Source organism: Onychomys torridus, chromosome 15 (genome assembly GCF_903995425.1).
Source record: "Onychomys torridus chromosome 15, mOncTor1.1, whole genome shotgun sequence".
In the NCBI taxonomy this organism is placed as follows: Eukaryota; Metazoa; Chordata; class Mammalia; order Rodentia; family Cricetidae; genus Onychomys; species Onychomys torridus.
In genome coordinates, this window is record NC_050457.1 from 48968569 (window position 1) to 48991699 (window position 23131).

The following is a 23131-nucleotide window of genomic DNA, read 5'->3' on the forward strand; positions in this document are numbered from 1 at the left end:
ATCTGGAGCAAAAACTAACAATACAGGCGTGAGAGTCCCCCAAGCCTGCAATGTTTATTTCTTTCTGCTTTTTTCTTCCCTCCCTCCCTCCCTCTCTCCCTCCCTCCCTCTCTCCTTCCTTTCTTCCTTTTCTGATTAGCAAAAATAGTAATGGAATGCCTTAGTGAAAAGAGACCTCCCTTTGATCTCAAATACCCTTTCAGGCTTTCTAGGTCATTGGCGCAACTCTTGCTGATAAAGTCTTATCAATGAGAATCACATAGATTCTCACCCTGTCTTTCGATTACTGGGCTCAGGCACTTCGACTATGTGAAGGAAAGTAAGAGTTTTAGGATCTGACTCAGACTTACAAAGAAGCATTTTGCCACTGAGTTGACTCACGAATGGCTTGCTAGCTAATGAAGAAACGAGCTAGCTTTCCAGTGCGTTAAGTATATTGGCACTAGGAGTCTGTTGAACTGCAGGATGGTTGGGAGGAGGGGTTCCCAGAAAGAGAGTGAATTTAATACATAAGAAGATGTTGGAAATGTCCAGAAGGAGTTTTGGTTATCAAGGTGTCAAAACTCTCCTGGCATACAGTAGGTGGTGGTTTGGAATCTCTGACATCCCGCTACACTCTTGCAGAAGGAGCTGTGAACATCATACTTTGGTGTCAGGACCTGCATTATCATATCGTCCTTGCTCTGCAGTCCTCTCTATCTGGGAGTCACACAGCTTCTGTCCTCCAGTTCAAAAACAATCATAGTGTTGCTATCACTAGATACTACCCTATAGGGAATAAACGCTTTCCAAAATGAGAGCAATGTATCAGTTAAACAAATTCTGTAGCCTCTGGATATCCCTGGGGACCTTGTGTCTCGTCAGAGGCTGACTCTAAAAGCTGGTCATCTCAAGGCTTCTACTTTCAGGCCGAAACTTGAGAGAATCTTCTCTGGCCAGTGTAAAGGGCTGTCAAGCTACTCAACCATTATAGGTGGTTTTCTTCCCACTAAGGGAGGGAAATAATTAGGCTGTCATTTTATGCTCTTACTTATTCTGGGTAATAGAAAATGAAGTCTATTATACATGATTATAAGAGATCCAGTAATTATATTACTAGATCAGATGAGGCCTCTCCCCTTACATTTGGAACAGATCATGCAGGGTGAGATGGTGTCTCAATGATCAGCTATTGAACTCACCCTATTTAAAAAAAAAAAAAAGACATAGTAACATAATATGGTTATGGATATGGAAAAGTTTAGAGATGAAAAAATATAATAACACACTCCTATGCTCAGAAGCTTATTGATTCCTCAATTGTTTTATAAAATTCTATTTGAAATTTGCTTTCATTCTTTTTAGTTTAATTACTCTTACTAAATCAATGGCACCCTATACCCTTTGCAGAGAGCCTTTCAAGAGGTTGGATCCTGCTCTACCATGCAGCCCTGCTTCTATATCTTGGCCCAAGCCTGCCTTCCACCTGGGATGTCCCCATCACCCCATCTCAATAGGAAAACATATGCAGACTTTTCTCCCTCTTGCTTCCCAAACCCCAATTATCTCTACTTTCTGTGTAGCTTAATCCTTCTATGCTTCTAATACACACAAGTTACAATTTGAATACCTACAATCCTGTACTTGGTTTGTTTACATTCTGTCATTATTTGCAATTCTTACCTGTAAAAATTATATTGTAAACATAAGTGGAATTTTTGTGGGGCAGCAGTCAAGTTTGTTACTCATTCTCCCACCCCCAACTGGAACTTCTGCTGCTGAATTCAATGACAGGAGCTCAATATTGAACAAAATTCATAGCAGCCATTACATGTTTTCTGTGCATGATCCCAGCTAATCTTTACCAAAACATTTTGCAGGGAAATAATCATTATCTCCACTTAATAGACAGGACAACCAGGTACCACCTTGGGGCAGGTAGTCCTGGGTTGTATAAAAAGGCAAGCTGAGTGAGCCACAAGGAACAAACCAGGAAAAAGCATTCCTCTATTGCTTCTGTTCAGTTCCTGCCTCCAGGTTCCCACCTTGAGTTCCTGTCATGGCTTCTTCCTCCGATGATGATGGGCTATAATCTCTAAACCAAATAAACCCTTTCCTCCCTAATTTGCTTTTGGTTAGGGTGCCTTATCAGCAATAGAAAGCAAACTAATACACTCATATTACTACATTGACAATATATGCCATGATTTGAAAATCCTGGTGATTATGCCAGCATTTAAATGGAGACCATAGTCTTGGTTAGTCCTTTTTGGCAAGAGGAGTCCTAGTCTCTACACCAGTGGTTCTACAATCTGGGAATTGTAACCCCCAAAAGGCCACCAGAAAACACAGATATTTACATTATAATTCATAACAGAAGCAAAATTACAGTTTTAAATAGCAACAAAAATGATTTTATGGTTGAGGGGTCACCACAACACAAGGAACTGTGTTAAAGGTTGCACTCACTGCTCTACACATTTCTACTGTAGATTAACATCATTATTTGGCTAAAACAATTCATATCCCTAGTAGTCCATATACCCAGCTTTAACTATGACCTACAAACAGCCCTGTGCTATACACCCAAGGTAACACCATGTACTAAGGATGTAAATCCATAATACTGAGAATTATCTCAACTGTGCATTAGTGTGCTGCCTTTGGGCATTACAGGCTGACTGCTCTGGGCAAGTCCAGCTTGTTCTCCTTCTTTAATAGTTCACAGTAGGAATGCACAGTATGCCCTTAGTTGGGATCACTTGAATTAGGACAATTTTGACTCATACTCACAGGAATTTTATAGTCTACATAATTTGCGATCAGGTCCTGAACATAAGGATGTTTCAAGAGAATATTAACTTCAATTGGCTCCAGGTTCTTGGCACCCAGGTCCTGAAAAGTCTTCATGAAGTTCTTTAAAGAAGAACAAAAGTGAAGTTAATTTACTTTGCAATCTTGAATTTATTTTAAAGTGGATTCAAATAATAAAGTAATTCACCATAAGCTCTCTACAATACAATATGTTTTTGAAGCAATTCCATGTAAGCAGTCTAACCAACCTCTGCATAGATATTCTCTATCTTTAGGTAGCTGGCAAATCTATTAGCATCCAGTACTTCATTTCCTCCTCCAAACACTTTGAGCAGTGTTTCCAGGGAAATCTTTTCAGTGTTTGCATTTTCTGGGATTTCTTCCTCCTTCTCATCTTTCTCCTCTTTGAGTTCCCGCTCCTCTCTAGTTACATTTTCCTCGGCTTCGGGAAATTCCTCGTTGGGACTCACAGTGGAGAGGGAGGTCTGTCAAGTCAAATGATGACAACACTCAGCCAGACTGAAGTACTTACAGCAATAGAGATGTTTTACCAACTCATTCACCACACAAGAACTGTGTAAGGGAAGCCGGTGCTTATCACAAATCCACTGAAGAAACAGTAGAAGAAAGTGCACTGATTGCATTCAAAACCAGTGTCAAAATCCTAGAGCAGTTTAGTTTATAGTATCCAGAGGTCTCAGTGTGTGATGTATGCCATTCATCTCAACCAGTCCTCATGCTTACTACACTACCAGGCACATAAAATTCTTCATAAAGGTACAAAGAAACAAATTAGTTTAATTGGTTCCCAATGTCTATAGATGATAGGTTTACTGTTGAAATTGATTTCAGATGAGGTTATGGCAAGTTCACTTCCCAAGTCAGGTTGGGATTATTATTGATGCTTTTCAAAATTTACTCAAGAGATCTGAATTCAGATGCTCTCATTTCATACACAGCTAAGATGATGTTGCTTCTGAAACAACATCTTATATAGGGAAAGTCATAAATGTAATTGTATCTCTTGACTCCATAGATATAGATTAGGAATGACCCTGAATATTTATGAACAAAATGTTTTGAATATAGAAGTTAATTCAGTGTTATAATAAAAATAGATGATTTATAATCCCCAAAGTGGGGGAATAGTGATACAAATCATAGTTTTATGATGGGACACAATTCTGTTATAAAAATTATGGTTTGGAAGGATACCCAACCTAACAAGAATGCACTCACAGAGCAAGTTCATAAAAAAAACCTAGAAAATACAGTAATAGATACACTAGAATCATTTTGTTATATGACCACTTACCAATAAAATAAAGGACATATTAAAGTATAAACAATGGTTATCAGTGGGGGTGGGTGGGTAAAGCCAGTGATTTCCTTATTATTCAAAATTTCTTCAGTAAATTTGTAGGTATAGGGTCAGGTATGTGTTTTTCTAATGATAAAATAATCGATATTTACTTACTCAGCATAGAGAAATAAATTTTGTTTGGCCAGACATCTGCGAACACATGGATTCTGGTTTTTCTTTACCACTAGGGATGGGGAACTGATAATTTAAGAGAGTGTGATGTCTTTACATACTCATTTCAGTTGCTTCATTAATTGTTAGTTAAGTGCTTTCTAGATAAATGTGACATGCCATACTGGACAGAATGAGGGCAATAAGTTAAGCCTTTGGATGTCATGTGTTCCCATAGAGATTTTGGAGGGACTGTTGCCAGAGTTAAAAAAATGACATACAGGTGATTTAGCTTGGAGAAGTCAGCCACCTTGCTTTTGTTGGGAGTTTCTATCTTATGCTAAATAGGGAATTTAATTGAATTTTGAAAAAGGGGTTATCACAGTTGAATATTTGGTAATTAAATACATATATTTCCATTTATTAAAATATATATATTTCTTCACTTCTTTTCCACGCACAATGGTTAAAAGCCACGTAGTTAAATTCAGAAACAGATGTTAGTCTCTTCACTTTGGGTCCTTGGTGATTACTTCTTCAGTTACTCATCAATAGGTTTCTAGGTCAGCAAAACATCTGGCAGAGTGAGATGAATATAGATTAGACAGAAAATTTCATGTTGAATGGATGCAGAAGGAATGGATGTTTATGTGAAATGTAGCACAGGCACTGTGGCAACAGTGTAAAGACAGAACCTGTGGCTGAATGAATCACTAGTTTGTTGGATGAGCAGGCAGTTTTAAAGTTAGGAAAACCTGGCCTCCTTGTCACCATGTACACAGTTAGGGACATACTTCCTTTTGAAAGATCTGATATACACATCATGAGATAAATCATTTTTAATCCAAAATGTAACAATTTGTATATCCAAGATTTTAGGGAAAAAAAAATCCTTCACTTACTAATGTCAGAGGCATTTTTAAAAATTCTTGTGGCTTATGTCCTTTGAACTTGGAATACACATTATGGCCTAAAGGTAAGCAAGAAAAGGATGGAATGAAAGCTTCTGTGTTCTGAGAGGCATAAGTATAAAAGGAATATGCAAGAAAAGGGGTTCACTCTAATAGATGCTGAGAGAAACCATTCATGGAAGTGAGAAGAAAAGCCAGTGCTTTTGAATATTTACCCATGGCATCAAAACAGAGTGATGCGTACCATTTAAACAGGAGTGGGGGCATCCTTGGGCACTGTGTTCTATTGCTTTGACTCTCAGAGATTGACCTCAAAGTCTTGCAATAAGTGTGTCCTGGACATGATGCCTGTGCAACTGTCTGACCGCACATTTCTGCTATTCATTCAGCTCAGGCCTAATCCTCTAATGCAGGAAATAATTTTGGTTCTGAGAACAAAAGCATCAAATGAAAGAGTGAATGAAGTGTATGTGCTTTGAACTCCAGGGTCTTAAACATACTGCCAAGAGGGGTTTAATGAGACCTCAGCAGTGTGGGAGCTGCAAACTAACAATCTACTAAGTCTAACATCACAGTCTCATACAACAGGGGTTCTAAATTAGCCATTTTCCCCAAATTTCACTTACTTAAGGATTAAGTTCACCAAAACTGGTACATTCTTGATAAATGCTTTGCTCATGAACTTTAAAAAAAAAAACTACCTAAGAAGCCATGGCTCTCCACAAAAGGTCTGGGATACATTGGATAAAAGCAGCATGGTAGTAAAGATACAGAAGGAAGAAAAAAATAAGGGGCAGGATTTCCCATTGCTATAATAGTATAGGCAGAAGGTAAAAGCAGAGATTTGATCAAATGCCTTGAGGGTACATAGAGGTTGGTTGGAGGTGCTATTTCTGAATGAGGTCTTTGTGGACTCCTGGGATGAGGTTGCCCAGGAAACCAGAACACAGTTGGAAAGGACTCAGGAATGGGCGGGCATTACTGGGGATAAAAGGTTATTCAGGAGTGAGTGGGAATGAGTGAGGTGGGCAATTCTTGTGTTCCTGAAGTACTCAGAGTTCATTCCACATGTGGAACGGTCCCTGAAAGCTCAAGAGAAACATGTCCCAACCTCCACAGGTGTCTTTGGTTTCTGTTGCATAATAGTTTAGTTTCTAAACAATGTCCTTGTGCTTTAAGGGAGCTCTTGAGAGCAGCTCTCAGATAGAGCTACCTTCCTGGGTGGGAATACTAACATGAGGTCGTGAGCAAGTCAGGGACATCAGGCATGCAGCCCCCCTATTCCAGGTGACGTGGCGCCACACACCACAGCAGTTACATGCAGCTATAGTAATAGCTTTGGCACAGCCTCTCATTCTTTGGTCTTTCTTACTCTGGGCAGAATGATTTGTCCCTCTCCTTGGCTCCTTGCTCCTATAGATGAGACTCCATTTCTTAGACACTCTGAGACACCACCATCTCTCTCTTCTTTTCTGCTCTATTCACAGATACTGAGCATTTGCTATATGCAGCTATTTTGGAGGACGTAAGACAGACTTGACTAGACACCTGCTGGGGATAAGGTGGCCCCAGGAGTCAATGGAACTGGCCCAGGTTCATAGGTGCCTCAGAGTGTCTAAAGGTAATCTGTGAGTTCTAATAAACTCCATGTGTGGTGTTTTGAATAAGAGTGACCCCCCCATAGGCTCATCTATTTGGAATGCTTGATCATCAGGGAGAGGTACTACTGGGGAAGGATTAGGAGGTGTGGCCTTGTTGGAGGAAGTGTGCTTTGAAGTTTCAAAAGCCCAAACCAGGCCCAAGGTCATTTCTTTTCCTGCTGCCTGCAATTCTAGATGTAGAACTCTCAGCTACATCTCCAGCACCATGCCTGCCTGCGTGCCACCATGCTGATAAAGGACCAAACCTCTGAAACTGTAAGCAACCCCCCCCCCAATTAAATGCTTTCTTTCATAAAAGTTGCCATGGTCATGGCATCTTTTCACAGCAATAGAACAGGGACCATGGCACCATGTGACAGGAGCATGTGCAAGAAAGCCCATGATACACATATGGTCCACAAAGCCCACTATGTAAAATAAAAGACCAATCCCTTATACGATCAACTGCTGAGCTTCAATCTTTTTGTAATCTTTTGTAATCACTATCGTCTCTTTGAAAGTGTGTCCCTGCTTGGTTCTTTATTGTAGAAACCCAGACACCTTGGTGAATGTCTACTGCACCCAAAGATATTCCATTATCACTGCTGGTATGGTTGTTGTTTTTTTTTTGAAACCTGTAAGGTCCGGCCCCATCTTAGTGTATTTGTATTCACCATTGTCCTCTCCTAAGTGCCTCCATCTCAGAGCCTTGTCAGGCTCTCTTCTTCCACCCCTCCAGATGTCTTTGTTGGTTTTTGTCAACTTGACACTAATGTAGATATATCTAGAAAGAGGGAAACTCAATGGAGGAAATCCCTCCCTAAGAGTGCCTGCACACAAGTTTGCAGGGCATTTAAAAATTTCTATTGTTGATTAATGTGCGAGGTCCCATTGCACTATGGATAATGCTGTTCCGGGGTGGGAGTTCCCAGGGTGCACAAGAAAGCAAACAGAGAAAGCTAGGAGGGGCCAGCCAGCGAGCAGCACTTCTCCATCACTGTTGCTTTGGTTCCTGCCTTGAGTTCCTGTCCTGACTTCCCTCAGTGACGGACCATGAACCAAGAGTTACAAGCTGAAATTAACCACTTCTCTAAGGTGCTCTTGGTGCTTTTTGTCTGCTTGTTTGTGGTTTTGCTTTTATTACAGTGAGGAATCCTAACAAAGACACTAAACTTGTTTGTAAGACACTTCACAAAGGAGAATATATCTATCCAAAGTCTTGTATTCTCCCACTGACATATACTCCCGTGTTTTTATTTGTTAGTCTTTTTGTTTAAAACCACCATCAGACATCTGTGTGCATTTTGCTTATTTAGTTATTGCCTATCACCAGTCTTCTGGGATGATTTTTATTCATTGGTATAACCTGAGTGCGGTGGGCCCCAGGAAACACAACTGCTCACTAAATGTTTTTGGAAACAATGATACTTCTGCATCCTATGTGGGCTCAACCTGCTGAGAAGTCTAGGGTATAATTGTACCCCGTTGAGAAAGTCCTTAGTGAGGTCAGGAGAAGAATGCCTGTAAACCCTGACAATGGATGTCTGAGATCTTGGAGAATGGTGAGGCTTCGGGACCCTCTGAGATATGATGAAAGGATATCCAGAAGAAAGAATGAAAAGGTCAAAGGCAAAGAGCCTGGGAAAAAGCATAATTGCCTCTTTAGACTGAGGCCCCACATGAATCTACTCTTTAGCCTGCATGGGTCTGGGTCCTAGGGGGTTGCAGAGCTGAGAATGGCGGTGAACACAAGCCCACATCCCTAACACAGAAGCTATCTCCAGTTGATGACTGCTCACAAATGAAAAATTTGTTTTCTCCAAGGGAGTCTCACTGTGTATAAAAAACACACTTAAGCCCAGATGTTCCATGCCCAGCAGTAGATGGCCAACATAAAACGAACCTAGGGGTATTTTTGAAGAAATTTTTAGTCTCATAATATTTTGTCAGAGCTTTTCTTCTCCTAAACTTTACAGGTCCTTTGCATATATATTTTGGTTTGTAGTTTTGTGGGTTTTTTTTTAATGTGCTTTCTGTGTATCTCTGCATCTACATAAGTTTTTGAACTTTTTTGTGTTCTTTTTCTTCTGTTTGTTTTCTTCTATTCTGACTTATTTGTTTTTATTTTATATTTTATTATTATTATTTCTTTAGATGACTGCTTGTATCCTAATGAGAGAGGAAGGGTATGGATTTGGGTAGGTGAGGTGGTGAGAAGGATCTCAGGGGAGTTGGGAGAGGGAAAACCATATCAGAAAATATTATATTAAAAAAATCTACTTTCAATTAACATATGTATATGTTCTAGGTTTTTAAAAAATATTTGTTTATATATTCTTTAGTTTGATTTACCTTCCTGTTTGGTACATCATTACTTCATTTCTTAGGCATGGATTAGGCAGGTAGATGAAATCCATTCAGGAGAGGAAAGCCCTTTCCAGACCTTACACTAAGTTTTTGGAGAGGCAGAGCAAGACAAATGCCCTCTGCCCACCAACATCCCCCAATACAGTTTTCTGAGTCCAAGTGGAAGATGACTTCAAAGAAATTGTCACCTTACCATGTGAGCAAGATAGATATCAGAGGTGGGACAGAGAAGGGCAGCCACCATCTGAGATCAGGGAAATTCTCTGCCCCTGGTACAGCCATTTCACTGAGACCTCAGAGCAGGCTGCAATTCAGGCTTGGTCATAAATCCAGTATTAGTTCAAAGGAAGCACAATCTGTGTTGAGATACAGAGAAATCACTGTGAAAGTGACAAATGCCGCTCTCAGGACAGAGGCCCATACCAACGTGACTTATGCAGAAAAATTCTAATGTTTTCTACTGTGGAAAAGACCAATATTCCTTGCTTGTGTATTTACTACTGTTTAGGTGTTGAACCATTAGCTGCAGCATATGTATTTGAAGATCCCCATGTTAGCTTATTGGGTACCAGTCTGTCCTCACCCTGGCCTGGTTCTCATCATCCAACTGCAGTCTCAAATGTAATAGAGCCTATTTCTTCCTGTAAGTTAATGCTGTCAAGAGACTTTCCCAGTTCTTCCTTATCATCTCCACTATTGACAAATAGATGTGAACAGGAAGTAAGCATGGCTGGAACCCTGAGGGGATCTGGACAACAGACCCCTTACCACAGTAACCACAAAGTGCACAGAAAGAAACACCATCAGGATTCTGCCCTTGGGAGAACAGATGGGCAATCAGAGGCCAGAAAAAAATGTAAGTGGGCACCAGGGAAGCTTGTTAGTTTTTATCTGATGGGAGGTCTTTCAATCTGAAAATGGCAAGGAATCATAGGAGAATGTATGGTGGCTTCCAAATTAGCTAGAAAGCCTCTGTGCCCTTTGAGAAAAATGTTGCAGATGTCTGTGGTTTTGTGGCTAAAATGGTGTCAAAGGTCGTATTCTTGAGGGCAGTGTCCAAGGTCAGAGTTTGCTTCAGATCCATTTTCCACATACTCTAAAAACACTTGGATCAGGTTAATACTCGATTTCCTTTTTGTTTATCATGATTGAAACTTTTTGCAAAATACAGTCTTGTCTGCTCCTTTTGGAGCAAACTTCAACTCCACCAAGACACGTTGAACAGATGTTAATTTTTACTGCAAACATGTTTGGAAGAATTGGAGTCCCTGACTTTAGTATAGTTGAGGCGGGTTTACTGGAAGACCTGGTACATGTAAAGCATTGTGTTGAAGCCCTGAGAAAACATGATGAAACAATAAAAAAAAGCGAGTAGTCCCTACCATCATGAGTTTTGATTCTTCTGGCGTCCTCACTTCCACCCAGAACGCAGAGTTGTTGCGTTTGTGCCGTGTAGTTACCTTTTCTGCAGTCAGCATAGGAGTTTCAATCTGCTGGAAGATGTGAGTTCCCACAGCCACACTGAGGGCCCTGTAGACACCTTCCATAGGGTCCGGGTGGCACGCGAAATACAGCAACATCTGAGTGTAGTCAAGCAGGGGTGGATCCTTCTCACAGTCAGCAAAGAGCCTAAAGAAGAACTGTCACATGCACAGTCTTTAACTAAAGATAAAATGGGTTCACCATGGTGGTGAAGAAGCAGACAGGGCAGTGAGGGGCAGATAATCCAGGTAAGCAACCCCTACATTTACAGAAGCGTGAGACAGCAAGTGGGCATTACACCAGGCCACGCACCAAACTGTGGGCAATTGCTACATGACACAAAATAACACAAATCCATTGCTTCAGCCATTCAACAAGTGCTTACTGAGTACCTTAATGCACTAGGCATGGACTTTTTAAGTCTTTAAAAACAAGTAGTAAGGTGCCAGCTTATGAGGAGTTAATTTTGCTATGGAACAGTGTCTGGTGGACATGACATGGATGCACTCCTACCTCGCTGTATCTGTGGTTACCTGCACAAAATGTGGCCTGTCAACATTTTACCGTAGAAGGTAGGGTAAGGGCCTCCTGAGTTCCTACCCCTCTCTTAAGGACTTATTGACAGTTAATCAGGTGGTGACAGAGGAAGCAGGATGCTTCTTCAGTGGTATAATTATTTAAATTGCTCATGCTCCAGTAAATATTCTCCCATCCATGCTCATGCAGACGGCCCTATTTAAATCCAGTGGGTCATACATTTGAAAAAGACACAAAATTAGGAGGTCAGATGGTGACTTGTTGGGGAAAAAAAAGGGATTTCAGTAGGGAGAAGAGAGGAAGAGGGGACAGGGTGATAAGGGCTGAAAAGACTATTATTCATTATATGTGTATATATATATGTATATATATACATATATACATATATATATACATACATACATACATATATATATATATATATATATATATATATAATTTTTAAAGAATAAAAAGTGACTTAAAAACAAACAAACAAAAAGCCCATAGTACAGAACTTCTAAGTAATATTGTGGGGACCTCACAGTACAGGTTCAGGAGCAGTGTGTAGTGTTTGGTTGCATTTTACCAACACTGAGATGTTAAAAAGTGGTGCTGAGAATCCCTGAGGGTATGTGTGTGTGTAGGCAGTACTTAGATAATCTTTTCTGTCCTGTGGACACTACACAGCATGAGTCCATATGTTCACTCACTGACATTGTCAGCCATCTTTGCCCATGGGAACATCTCTTTCTCACATTCCAGCCTGTCTCTTTTGCTCTATGAATTTTCTACCAGAATGTTAGAGCCACACCTTTCTATGTACCTAAAGTCACAGTTACATGTTCTATGTTTCACTGCTGAAAAAAAAGCTACAAACACTGTCTGGGATTGACATTTCTAAACACTTTTAGCTTTCACAAAAATAAAAAAAAATTTTTTTTTCATGTGACCTGATGATCACAGCATTCTTCCCAAGTACTGAGGAATCTTTTCATATTACTGGAACATGTGTTCATAAAGTCACATGGAAACCATCTTCCAAGGGCTTTATATGAGAGACCAGTGTGATGGCATATGCTTTAAATCCTAGCACTCAGGATGAAGAATCAGCAGATATTTGTGAGTTCATGGTCACCACCACTTATGTAGCAAGTTCCAGGCCAGGTAGGGCTACACAGTGATACCTTTGTCCCAGAGAAAGAAATGATTCATGGGATAATTTATCTCAATCCTCTTGTTTCACATTAAAAACATTAACAAACAACTATTAATCTTGCATGCCAACCACATATCTTGGACCCTGTTGATAACGACAGGGCTCCTCCTTCAACTTCTCTCCTGCTAGCATGTAGCAGAAATGCTTAGGGGAAATAAGCATGAGGTTTCCACTCCACACAGAATTAAACTACAGGTAACTAAGGAATGCTGAATGTGGGAGAAATCGCCTACCCCAGGAAAGAGCACACCAATTGGTTATCCAAAACTAAATGGTCAGCCCTGAAAACATATATACAAATAATATTGTGCAGACTGAGCAAGTTGTATTTAGTAATATATATGTATTTACATATATGTATATGTATTTACATATATGTACAGCAATTAATGAAAACAAGAGGCTGTACATTTAAAAGAGAACAAGGATGGGTGTATGGTTTGGAGGGAGAAAAGGGAAGGGGAAAATGATGTAAAATGATATCATTGAAAAATTATATCAAAAGTAAAGGAAAAATATTTTAAAAATTGAGTCCAGTTGAAGGGAATTGCTTACTTAGATGTTATAAAGGAGTCATATTCAATTTTGTACTGCAGTTTTGAGCTTATGACTGACTAAAATCTGAACCACCAATGTATTATACAGAATTTGCTGTGATGTCTAAATCTACATATATTCTATTATATCACTGAATGTGACTATATATATAAAACAATCAGTTATTTATATAGAAGTCAGAGTGACCTCAGATTTTAAGGTTTTACATCTATTGTGGTCTCTGGGATAGCAGTAGATTATACTGCTGTTATTGATGTCACACTGAGGACAGCAAGCTACTTACAGACACAGGTAATATTATATGTAAATCTTGTTTGTTTAACAAAATTAAAGGAAATGGATAAGGCAAATACTTGCAAAATGATAGAACCCTGTCCCTCAATTTTAGAATTGGAGGAATGCTTATGAGTTTCAGAATTGAGAAAATGACTTATTAGATAGATAGGAAAACAAACAAAACAAAACAAAAAACAAAACAAAACAAAACAAAAAACCAAGTGAGTCCATGGAAAGTTTCTGATAGTCATATAGGTAACAGAAGACTTTGGTCTCTGTTTCTTCTTCCTAGAATTTATCTACAAGGAACAGTTCTGTGTCCTAAGCCCAGTATTTGGAAGGTTGAAGCTGGGCCATGCTTTCTGCACATTCTGAGTTACAGAATGATAATCATCTAAAAAAAATCAATAATAACAATAAAAAGAATCAGCCAGGCAGTGATGGCGCATGCCTTTAATCCCAGCCTTGGGAGGCAGAGGCAGGTGGATTTCTGTGAGTTCGAGGCCAGCCTGGTCTACAAAGCGAGTTCCAGGAAAGGCACAAAGCTACACAGAGAAACTGTCTTGAAAAGCCAAAAAAAAAAAAAAACCCTTACTAATTACCTCTATAAGATGTTCCTGCCTATTGAATGGCAAGGGATCAAGGGGATTATCTGGAACTTTTGCATCTTCATCTCCTGTAAACCACAGACCCGCCTATAAACAAACAAACAAAAATATAGTTACTTATAATGGAAATCCTTAATATACTGTGCAAAGATCAAAGGTGTAACATCTCCTCTTAAAGTCAAAGATTTAAAGAATATTGTTCTACTCTCTATCCAGTGATCTCCAAAATACAGGATAGAGGAGAGACAGAGTCTGGAGAAAATAATAGATTTGCATTTGCATTTCTTTTAATCTCATTCTTTTGCCATTTTTATTTTCATATTTGATAAAGTATTTGTTAGTGCTATCATACCAACATATATTACACAAATAAAAGTTGACATAGTAGGGATTCTAGTTATGTTTTAGTGTTTGGAGTGTGAAAATTGCTGGGAAGTTACTACCTTAGCTTAAGCTCTTACTGGCTACAATATGCAGGGGGGGGTCTATGTGTTGATAAGAGTATACCTCATTTTCCATATCCTGGTCATATTTTCAAAGTGTCTTTCTATTCCCATTTGAGAATGCCTCTGCCATCTTTTCTTTCTTTCCATTTCCACTGCTACTACCCTGCCATACAGCCATATGAACTCTGCCATGCATCAGCCACTCAGTTCTTTGTTTTTGTTTCTAGTCTCTCTCTTACTTTCCTTATGTGACCTTAATGAATTACTCAGACCTTTAATGCTGTTACACCAGTCTCTACTCAGATCCAGCGTCTGATCTTAGTCTTTAGATCACATCATCTTTTGTGTTGAAGGTGATTCCTTTTCACTCACAAAAATCAATACTTCTTTCTAGACCAGGCTTAGATAACACAGAGAGGCTCTTTTAATCTCTGCCTCATTTAAGCTCCACTTGACCTGACTATACTTCAACCTTGGCAATTCCTCCATTTTGTTGGAATAGTCATTCATGTCTGCCATTTAAAAACATACAAAAAGTATTTAGTTAAAAGAGTATATATTAAGAAGCTCGAATTTATATCTGTTAAGCTCTTCATACACACATACACACACACACACATACATACATACACACACACACACACACACACACACACACACACACACACACACACACACACAATTTGTACCTAGGTTGTCTTCCAGAGTGATAAGCAGTCCTTAATATTATCTACTACCAAGAGCCACTACATTGTCTATGTTCCATGCCTTCTTTTCTTCCTTCCAAGAATTGATAGCACTTTCTGTAATCATTAATGGTAGCCCTGGGTTTCCTGTAGAAGTGAAGCATGGGTTTTCTTTCTATGATGGAAAGGAGACACTTTTACAACTAACAAATTAAAAAACAATACTGTATCTGATGGGAAAATATACTTGATGATGTCATTAGGAAGCTACTTTGTAGAGGAAATATCAATGAGCTTGAAGACACAGCAACAAAAATTATACAAAATAATTCCAAAGTCTCAACCATAAAATTTCAGTGATGTAAAATTTTAAGTTTGGATCTATGTAGTAATGTGCTTAAATTACAAAGCAATATCCAGTTAACTGTGGATTGTCTTACTGGATTACTAGGTTATTTCTCTTTAAAATATGAAAAAGTTCTTGGCACTCTTACACTAACACTTGACCAAAGAATTTAGACTATTTGTGTTTCCTTAGAGAAATTGTTCTGTGTTTATTTTGGTCCTAGAACACCTGAATGACTGAGCTCGTGCTAACTATATGTTCTCACCATTAAAAGATGAGTTGATGCCTCAACAGTATGTGATTCTACATGTTGTCCATGTCTAAATTATACAATTCCACAGTCTGAGTATTCCTCTACATAGGACCGTTTGTGACAGCGACAACAGGACCAGAAGCAGAAAGCAAACAAGAGTTGATGCTCATTACCCAACCACAGGACATTGTCCAAACAACCTCCATGTTAGAAGTTTCAGAAATCAGCACATGTCTTAATGGCTGCTGTGGTGAACTTGCAGTTAGTCAAAGGAGGGGGGCAGGCAAACAGAAAGCACCGCAGACAGCTCTTCCTTCCCAGAAAAGTTGATTTCAGCGCCACAGTTATGTTATTTTACTGGTCTAATGTGACATATTCAACAGATCACAAACAATTTTCCTCTAGAAATGGTTTTGACTTTTTCCCCCATGAAACACCATATTTTTTTTTTTTTTTTTTTTGTGAGCCATCGAGTGTTTGAAATCTGAGAGAGGCATGCAGTAAAGTCAAGTGCACATTCAGTGTCCTGGGAGATCTGGGAGTAGGAAGAAAAGGGAGACAGTCAACAATTCCCAAAATACAGACAGTGATCACATAAGTACATGAGTTCTCTTAAATGCATCGTCTAACATTCTGCAAAAAAACTGACAACTGACACTTTTGGTGAAGGGTGGTTGTAGTTTTGGATCAGCATTTTGGGAAATGTTGTCAGCAGCCTTTGTTCTCTTGTTTGTAAAAAGATGACACTCAATTTGATATCCTCTGTCAATCAACAATTAAGGTTTGCACAAATGTCCACTTCTTAAAAATCTTAAGCTATCTGGATACAGAGTAAGTTTTTCTATGCTGCTTTCATTTTCAAATAAAATCATCATAACAAATTGGGCGACCTTCCTAACTTGCTGTTTGAGAGGTACATACATCAGAGCTCAGTTAGCCAAGCTAGCATCTTGATCAGTCTTAAAGAAACTCATTAGGAGGATTCAAGTGTTTCTTCATTTGGCTCAGTGTATGAGCACAGGAACCCCTAGGCTACCTAATGAAAAGGATGCCACCTATTGTTTCTAAACAAGAGAAGACTGGAAGCTTTACATGAAACATGCACACACACACACACACACACACACACACACACACACACACACACACACACACACGGGAGAAAAATCTCTACAGATCATCACCCTGCTTCAAAGTTAAGGCCTTATAAGTGACTCCTTCCTAATGATATGGAATAAAAAGCACAGGGACAAATAGCCAAACTCATGGAAACACATGAATTATGAACCAAAAGCTGAGGAGTCCCCAACTGGATCAGGCCCTCTGGATAAGTGAGACAGTTGAATAGCTTGAACTGTTTGGGATGCACCCAGGCAGAGGGACCCGGACCTGTCCTTAGTGCATGAGCTGGTTGTTTGCAACCTGGGGCTTATGCGGGGACACTTTCCTCAGCCTGGAAGGAGGGGACTGGACCTGCCTGGACTGAATCTACCTACCAGGTTGAGCTGAATCCCCAGGGGAGTCTTTGCCCTGGAGGAGATGAGAATTGGGGGGGGGGATGACAGGGGAACTCATGGCTGATATGTAAAATTAAATTAAATTTAAAAAGTCACAATGATAAAAATGATGGATTAAATGTTCATATATCTGACCTGATGACTAAAAGAACTTCTATCTATCTATCTATCTATCTATCTATCTCCATTGATCATCCGAATGACCAATTATTTTCTTCAAACATTTGTAATCTGGCTTCTGTATTAAAACTTCTAGCAATCCTGCTCATAACAACCCACCAGTTACATTCCACCCACCAACTCCAAAGAGCAGGTATTGTCTTCTAGATTACCTATCACTTCCCTTAGGTGATTTCATCCGTTCTTGTTTTCAACATCCATTTCTATGGCAGTGACTTAGAACTACCTCTTGACCTGCTGTATCAGGTGGGAAATTTCTGCCTGCATAGTTATAGACATTTTAAACTCAATCTGTCAAAACAAGTCCCATCGTCCAAAAACCTCCTCATTCCAAAGGAAAAGAACAAACATCCTTCAGCCACCGTGTTCTTCACCACTGCTCTTGCTATTCTTGGGGGGGTATAGGGTACTGGATAGTGGGATTATTTAAAGCCCTGCATGTGGTTTTAATTGGCATCCATAGGCAATTAACTACTGGCTGAGAACTCAGGAGAAGGATAGTGAAGTTTCTGTGACTTTGTTAAGGATTCTTAGTTCTCCAGAAAATTTTGGCTTTATTATTTTTATTTTTTTCTGATGCTTTCCCAGAGGATGGAAGCCACACTTTTTTTTGCCTAGGACCTTGACTCTCTTTGTGCTGGCTGCATATGAGCTTCTAAGGAGCAAGCACAACAGCGATCTGAAATGTGATGTGCCATCAGTGAGCTGGATCTTGGTTAGGACAAAGGGTTTTGGTATTTCTGGTCTACCTGCTTATACTGTTTGAAAGTGATGGTGCCTGTCTGTGCTTCATCCATGGCCTTAAACCTCTGCAGGGTCTCCAAGAGCTCCTCCTCAAGGGGCATTGGCCATGGCATTGCTGTGACCATCAAGAACTTCCTCCAGTCCACAAACTCTGAGTTTACCGTTAATAACGATGTTATCTCCTGCAACTGGAAGAACACAGGGAATCTCACTGGAGTGTTTGTGTGACTAACTTGAAGCTCCTCCCACAAAGGCTTTCAGAGTCTGGTTCTAAGGAAAGAGGGATTTTTGCATTGGCAAGCAGAGCTAGCTCTGGCTCAGGTTTACTTTCATTTTCTGTTCTAACAACCGATCCACATGAATAAGGGATTTTATTTCTTTTTTGCTCTCTTGACATGTGTGGTGTTTGTTTACTGGGACTCATTCAATTTACTCATGGGATTTCAGTTAACCTTGCGTCTTTTCACCAGTGGCAGGTTAAAGACTGGGACTGTAACATCCTAGCAGGATAGTGCATTGTAACTATTGTGTTTCCTAGGGCATTTATGAGATGACAGTGAGAAACAAGGACTCTCAAAATCATCTTCTGTTACTTGTTAAGAGAGTTGCAAATGGTAGTAATTTAGTTGACTCTCTTAGTTTCTGAAATAGTTCAGCCAGCGTTTGGTCATCAATTATATGTCTTACTTTCAAGTTCATCCACTCATTTGAATTCCATGGATTTCTTGCTAGTGCCACGAGCTGTATAAGTACTAGTTCTCTTAGAACTATTGACTGAACAAGTAAGACCAGTATTAAAGCCTTTTAGACCCCAAACAAAGCAGAGCCTTACATCAGGTTGGGTGAGGTGCATCCAGCCACTAGGAAAGTTGTTGGTTCCAAAGTTCAGGGTCACCAAATCAAGCAGAATGTCAGTGAATGCTTTATTTCCTATGATGCCTACAACACAAGGAAACATTTATTTATTGACTTTCTTAATTATTTAGCACCGCAACCATTACTTTAGAAAGAAGTTACTTTAAAAACATTAAAAAACAAAAGCAAAACTCTGATGTTCTTGTTATCTCTCCAAAGAGTCCTCTTTGGTCCAGGAAAAACAAACAAACAAACAAACAAACAAAGACATTCCTGATTGAGAAAATATTATAATTGCATAATTCTGAAATTAAAATCTTCTTTGATATTTTGTTTCAAGTGGGTTGAATTTTTAAGAGACATGCTAAATTTTGCTATCCCCAGTAAAACATAGAGGTAAAACATTTCATATTTCGAACACATACAAACAAGATGGCAATCATAAAGAAGGTAGCATTCACCTCCCCATCTGTCCTCCAGTTAGCAGTTGCTTGCTTTTGTAACTGCAGGGGGATTCAGATGTCTATTGAATTAACTTTAATAAGATTGAAGGTTCTAAATAAGCATAAAATACCACTAAATATCCAACTGCCTTGCTCTTGTCTAATCTAATCTACGTTAGCATATTTACAAGCCACAGCTCCTTAGATTCTTATTCCAAGTTGCATGCACATGCACTAGAAATGGAGAAACAAAATAAATAAATGTAAACAACAACAACCAATACATTTAGCTAACACACAGAGCAAAGGTACCTTCTAGAATTATGGGAGACCAGTTACATATATCCAGGTATTTGGCAGGTACACTGTACAGAGCTGTTCTTTCTTTTTGCAGGAATGACAAAGGTGAATTAGACATAGCATTCTAATGTTTCCTTTTACATCTGAGTCTTTATCACATCTGTAAGCCCACTTGAACCTCACTGTTTCTTCTAACCTCTAGGGAAATGCAGTTATCCCTTTAAAATGTCAGTGACTCTAACCACATGTACAATTACAAGATTTGTAAGGTAATATGATGAGTGTTGAGAGTTCACTCTCAGTCTTTTGGCAATTCTGAGATGACTTTTATATTACTTTAATTTCACTGAAACATCTAATATTAGTCATGAGAACAATTTCCTGGGTAAAAAAATTTCCCTGGAAATGAAAGTTTATATGATGCCACGAGTTTCAGATTATATAAATAAATTAGCCATGTTCTTTAAGATGTTAGAACCACAAATAAAATCTATCCAAACTGCAAAAAGAATCAAAGCGCTTAAAATTCTAGTAATTATACAATATGTTCTAATGTCAACGTTAGGAAACAAATGTTGTAAAATGATATTTTCAGTTTACATAGGAATTGTTTATCTGGAGATCTTAGTGTCAAATGTGAAAATCACTTTAACATTTAACCTTCTTACTAAACTGTCCAAGGCATTTAGGCATATGATAATTTCACATACCATTGATAACAGTTTCAATGACAAAATTTGTTTGGAGATAAATTTTTTAAAAAATCTATCAGTTTGGCCCAGTTACTCACTGCAATTAGAGTTTAGAACTATCCAGAAACAAGAGGCAATTACATGAATTACATGGGAAGTCTGAGATAACTAAAATAATCAGTCTGCTCACCCTTAGAAAAAAATGCTCAGAAAGATAATATTGAAATAGTGCTAAGAAGTATCAGCCTTCACCAAAGCATTGAAACAAAAACCATTCCAACACAGAAGCAAAGTCAGAAAGTTATAGAAAAACAAGTCTGGATTTTTTTTTCTTTGTATCTATGTATATTCAGAAAATATCAAGTGCTTTTGTGTCCAAGGTAAAGACTGACTGTTGCTTTGCTTTAAATTTTTTGAAAGTTATTTATTTATTTTTGCTGTGATCAGTAACAAAGTCAACTTAAGTTCCATCACTCATCACTTTCATCTTGGCTTTCTGAGTTTGATGAGCTGTGCAGATTGGGTCCCACATAGGCAAATGATGATTGTGTTCTTGTAGTCCATAAATGTATAGCTTTCCTAGGGTCAAAGCTGCTGATGTCTGGAGAGTTCAGCTGGATGATTAGGATGTCTGTCAAGCTTTCAGCCTTGATTTTCTCACCCATGATTGAGTGAGAGCATTTCATCTGACTACATCCACGTTCTGGTTCTGCTGAACTTGCAGGGAGGGCCAGAACTAAGTCAACAAGTGTTAGGATATTCGGATACTTATGTGAGTAAATGGAGTTTACAAAATCCCAGGTCAGCTTCCGAATGTTTTGAAATCTAGGAGGCAAGATGAAGGACAGGAAAGATTGAGAGACCTGACTTTCACCCAGCTACTGATATATGTCGCTTTATTCAGTTTGCTTTCTTATTCACCTGGCATATATTTCTAATTTTAACATGCTCCATTCTGTGTCTACTTCATCAGTTTTCACATTGGCAGCTTCTAGAACTGGTTTATAGTGTGAAATCAAGATGGATATCTCTTTTTCTCCAAATTCTGCAATTCATACATATAACAAAAATGTCACATACCCAAATTAACATCATGCAATCAAAGAATAGTGAGTTCAGAGTTATTGGTGCCTATGGGTTACCTGGATTTATCTTTGTGGGCCATAGTTTAAAGCTTCCAATCATGGTTGCTCTCACCACATCTAGGCTGGCATCTCTGAAGCAGTCTTGCAGCCTCTTGATAAGATTTGTTAAAACCAACTTTCTCACAGTAGAAATGTTTTCTTTCCCCTTGAGGCAGTTACCATGAAAGTGTGTGGCTGAATTCAGCCTGCGTTCTTTTGGCCCTGGTCTGGGAGAAGATCACCCAAATAAAGAATTAAATAGGTGCATACCTAGAAAACAACTTCCCCATGTCAAACTGTCTACCTTGACAAACACTCAGATGTTCTCAACCTGTCACCTTGATTGATATATCTGGAGCAATTCCAGTGTTGACTCCAATGTAGTAAATACATCTGCAATCGAAGAATTTCTGTTCTGACTGGCACGGGACAGAATACTAAGGACACTAATGATGTCCATCAAGAAATGAGCAAATTTGATGATATCAGCTTGGAGAACAAGATCTAGAAGTTCATTAGCTTTCTGTTGATTGGTATCACCTTTGCCTTTTTCTGCCTGTAATACAAGTTGGGAATGATATGGTGGGTACTTCTCCATCTCAAAAAACCTTACTCCAAAGAATTCAGTAAAATTATTTCTTGATGTTCCGGAAAACATATTTCAAAATTACTTACTGAAATCAGTTGCTGAACAATTGCTGGGTATCCTTTTAGAAAGTTCTGGAGGGCAGCCTGCAGTCCATAAAGCCATGGTCTGCCTCCCATTGGAGAAGGCATCACAGGTCGAAGGTGGAGGCCTCTGAAGGCGGTTATCAGAGAATTCTTCAGAAGAGGAGAGTGGTGATAGAAGTGGTAAACATTGGTAAGGAGTTCCTCGAGGTTGTTGAACAGAGGGATACTCTGGAACACAGCTTTGTAAGACAGTTCTAGGTGATGTGCAAAGCAATACACACTTTGCACACATGGCTGTATTTTTCTCAAAAGCAGGGCCACTCTGTTCTCTCCCTCTGTTCCAGGGGAATGATCGCTTCCAAAACCAACCAACTTCTTTGCCCAGTCTTGACTTGACAGCCTAAGTTGAAGATTCATCTCTAGAGTTTTCTCGATAACAGTTTTCATTGTCAAAGGGTCCTTCTGTTCTACTGACTGTACTCCAACAATCTGACATTGCACTTTTCCTGAATGTGCAAATTGAACATAGACCATTGTGATTTCCTCAGTTAAACTGTCTACAATTCCATCAGTGATGACAGAGAAAAATTTACTTTTTTCTAGCTTTTCTCTTAGATTTTTTCTTTCTACTTCAGCAATGAAATATGTAAATGTTCTTGCTGACTTATTAGTTCTGAAGACTGGACCTATATCAACACCCTTCATATCATCCAACTTACACATCCAAATAAAGTCTTTGAGGGGACGTCCAGTCTTTGCTAGAGCATGGCATGATCTAAATAAGTTCTCTACTCTCCCAAGAGTCACTTTGCTCATGGTCCTTACCATCAGCTCAGTGGCAGCTCTGTTCACTGGAGAACCACTTGTTGCTTCCATCAGGGATGCCTTGGCATGGGCTTCACTGAGGTGATGTGCACTGAGAAATTCAGCTTTGAAGTTGTCCGTGCCATAGAAAAAACTCACTTGACTTCCCCCTGACTTTACTCCATGCTTACGACACAGGACACAGAACATAAGGTTTAATAGCTC

The 23131-nt window shown here is 39.1% G+C and overlaps 1 protein-coding gene across 1 annotated transcript in view; it reads right to left on the reverse strand.

The window, feature by feature from the left end:
* The window catches only part of Spef2 (sperm flagellar 2), a 171975-nt gene that overhangs the window by 2751 nt on the left and 146093 nt on the right, over window positions 1-23131 (reverse strand). The window contains exons 30-35 of the mRNA XM_036206928.1: window positions 18849-18955; window positions 18022-18204; window positions 13839-13931; window positions 10646-10825; window positions 3042-3278; window positions 2773-2895 (exon numbers count right to left, since the gene is read on the reverse strand). Of these exons, the coding sequence (XP_036062821.1) occupies window positions 2773-2895; window positions 3042-3278; window positions 10646-10825; window positions 13839-13931; window positions 18022-18204; window positions 18849-18955 (923 nt within the window). The remainder of the gene's footprint in view (window positions 1-2772; window positions 2896-3041; window positions 3279-10645; window positions 10826-13838; window positions 13932-18021; window positions 18205-18848; window positions 18956-23131) is intronic.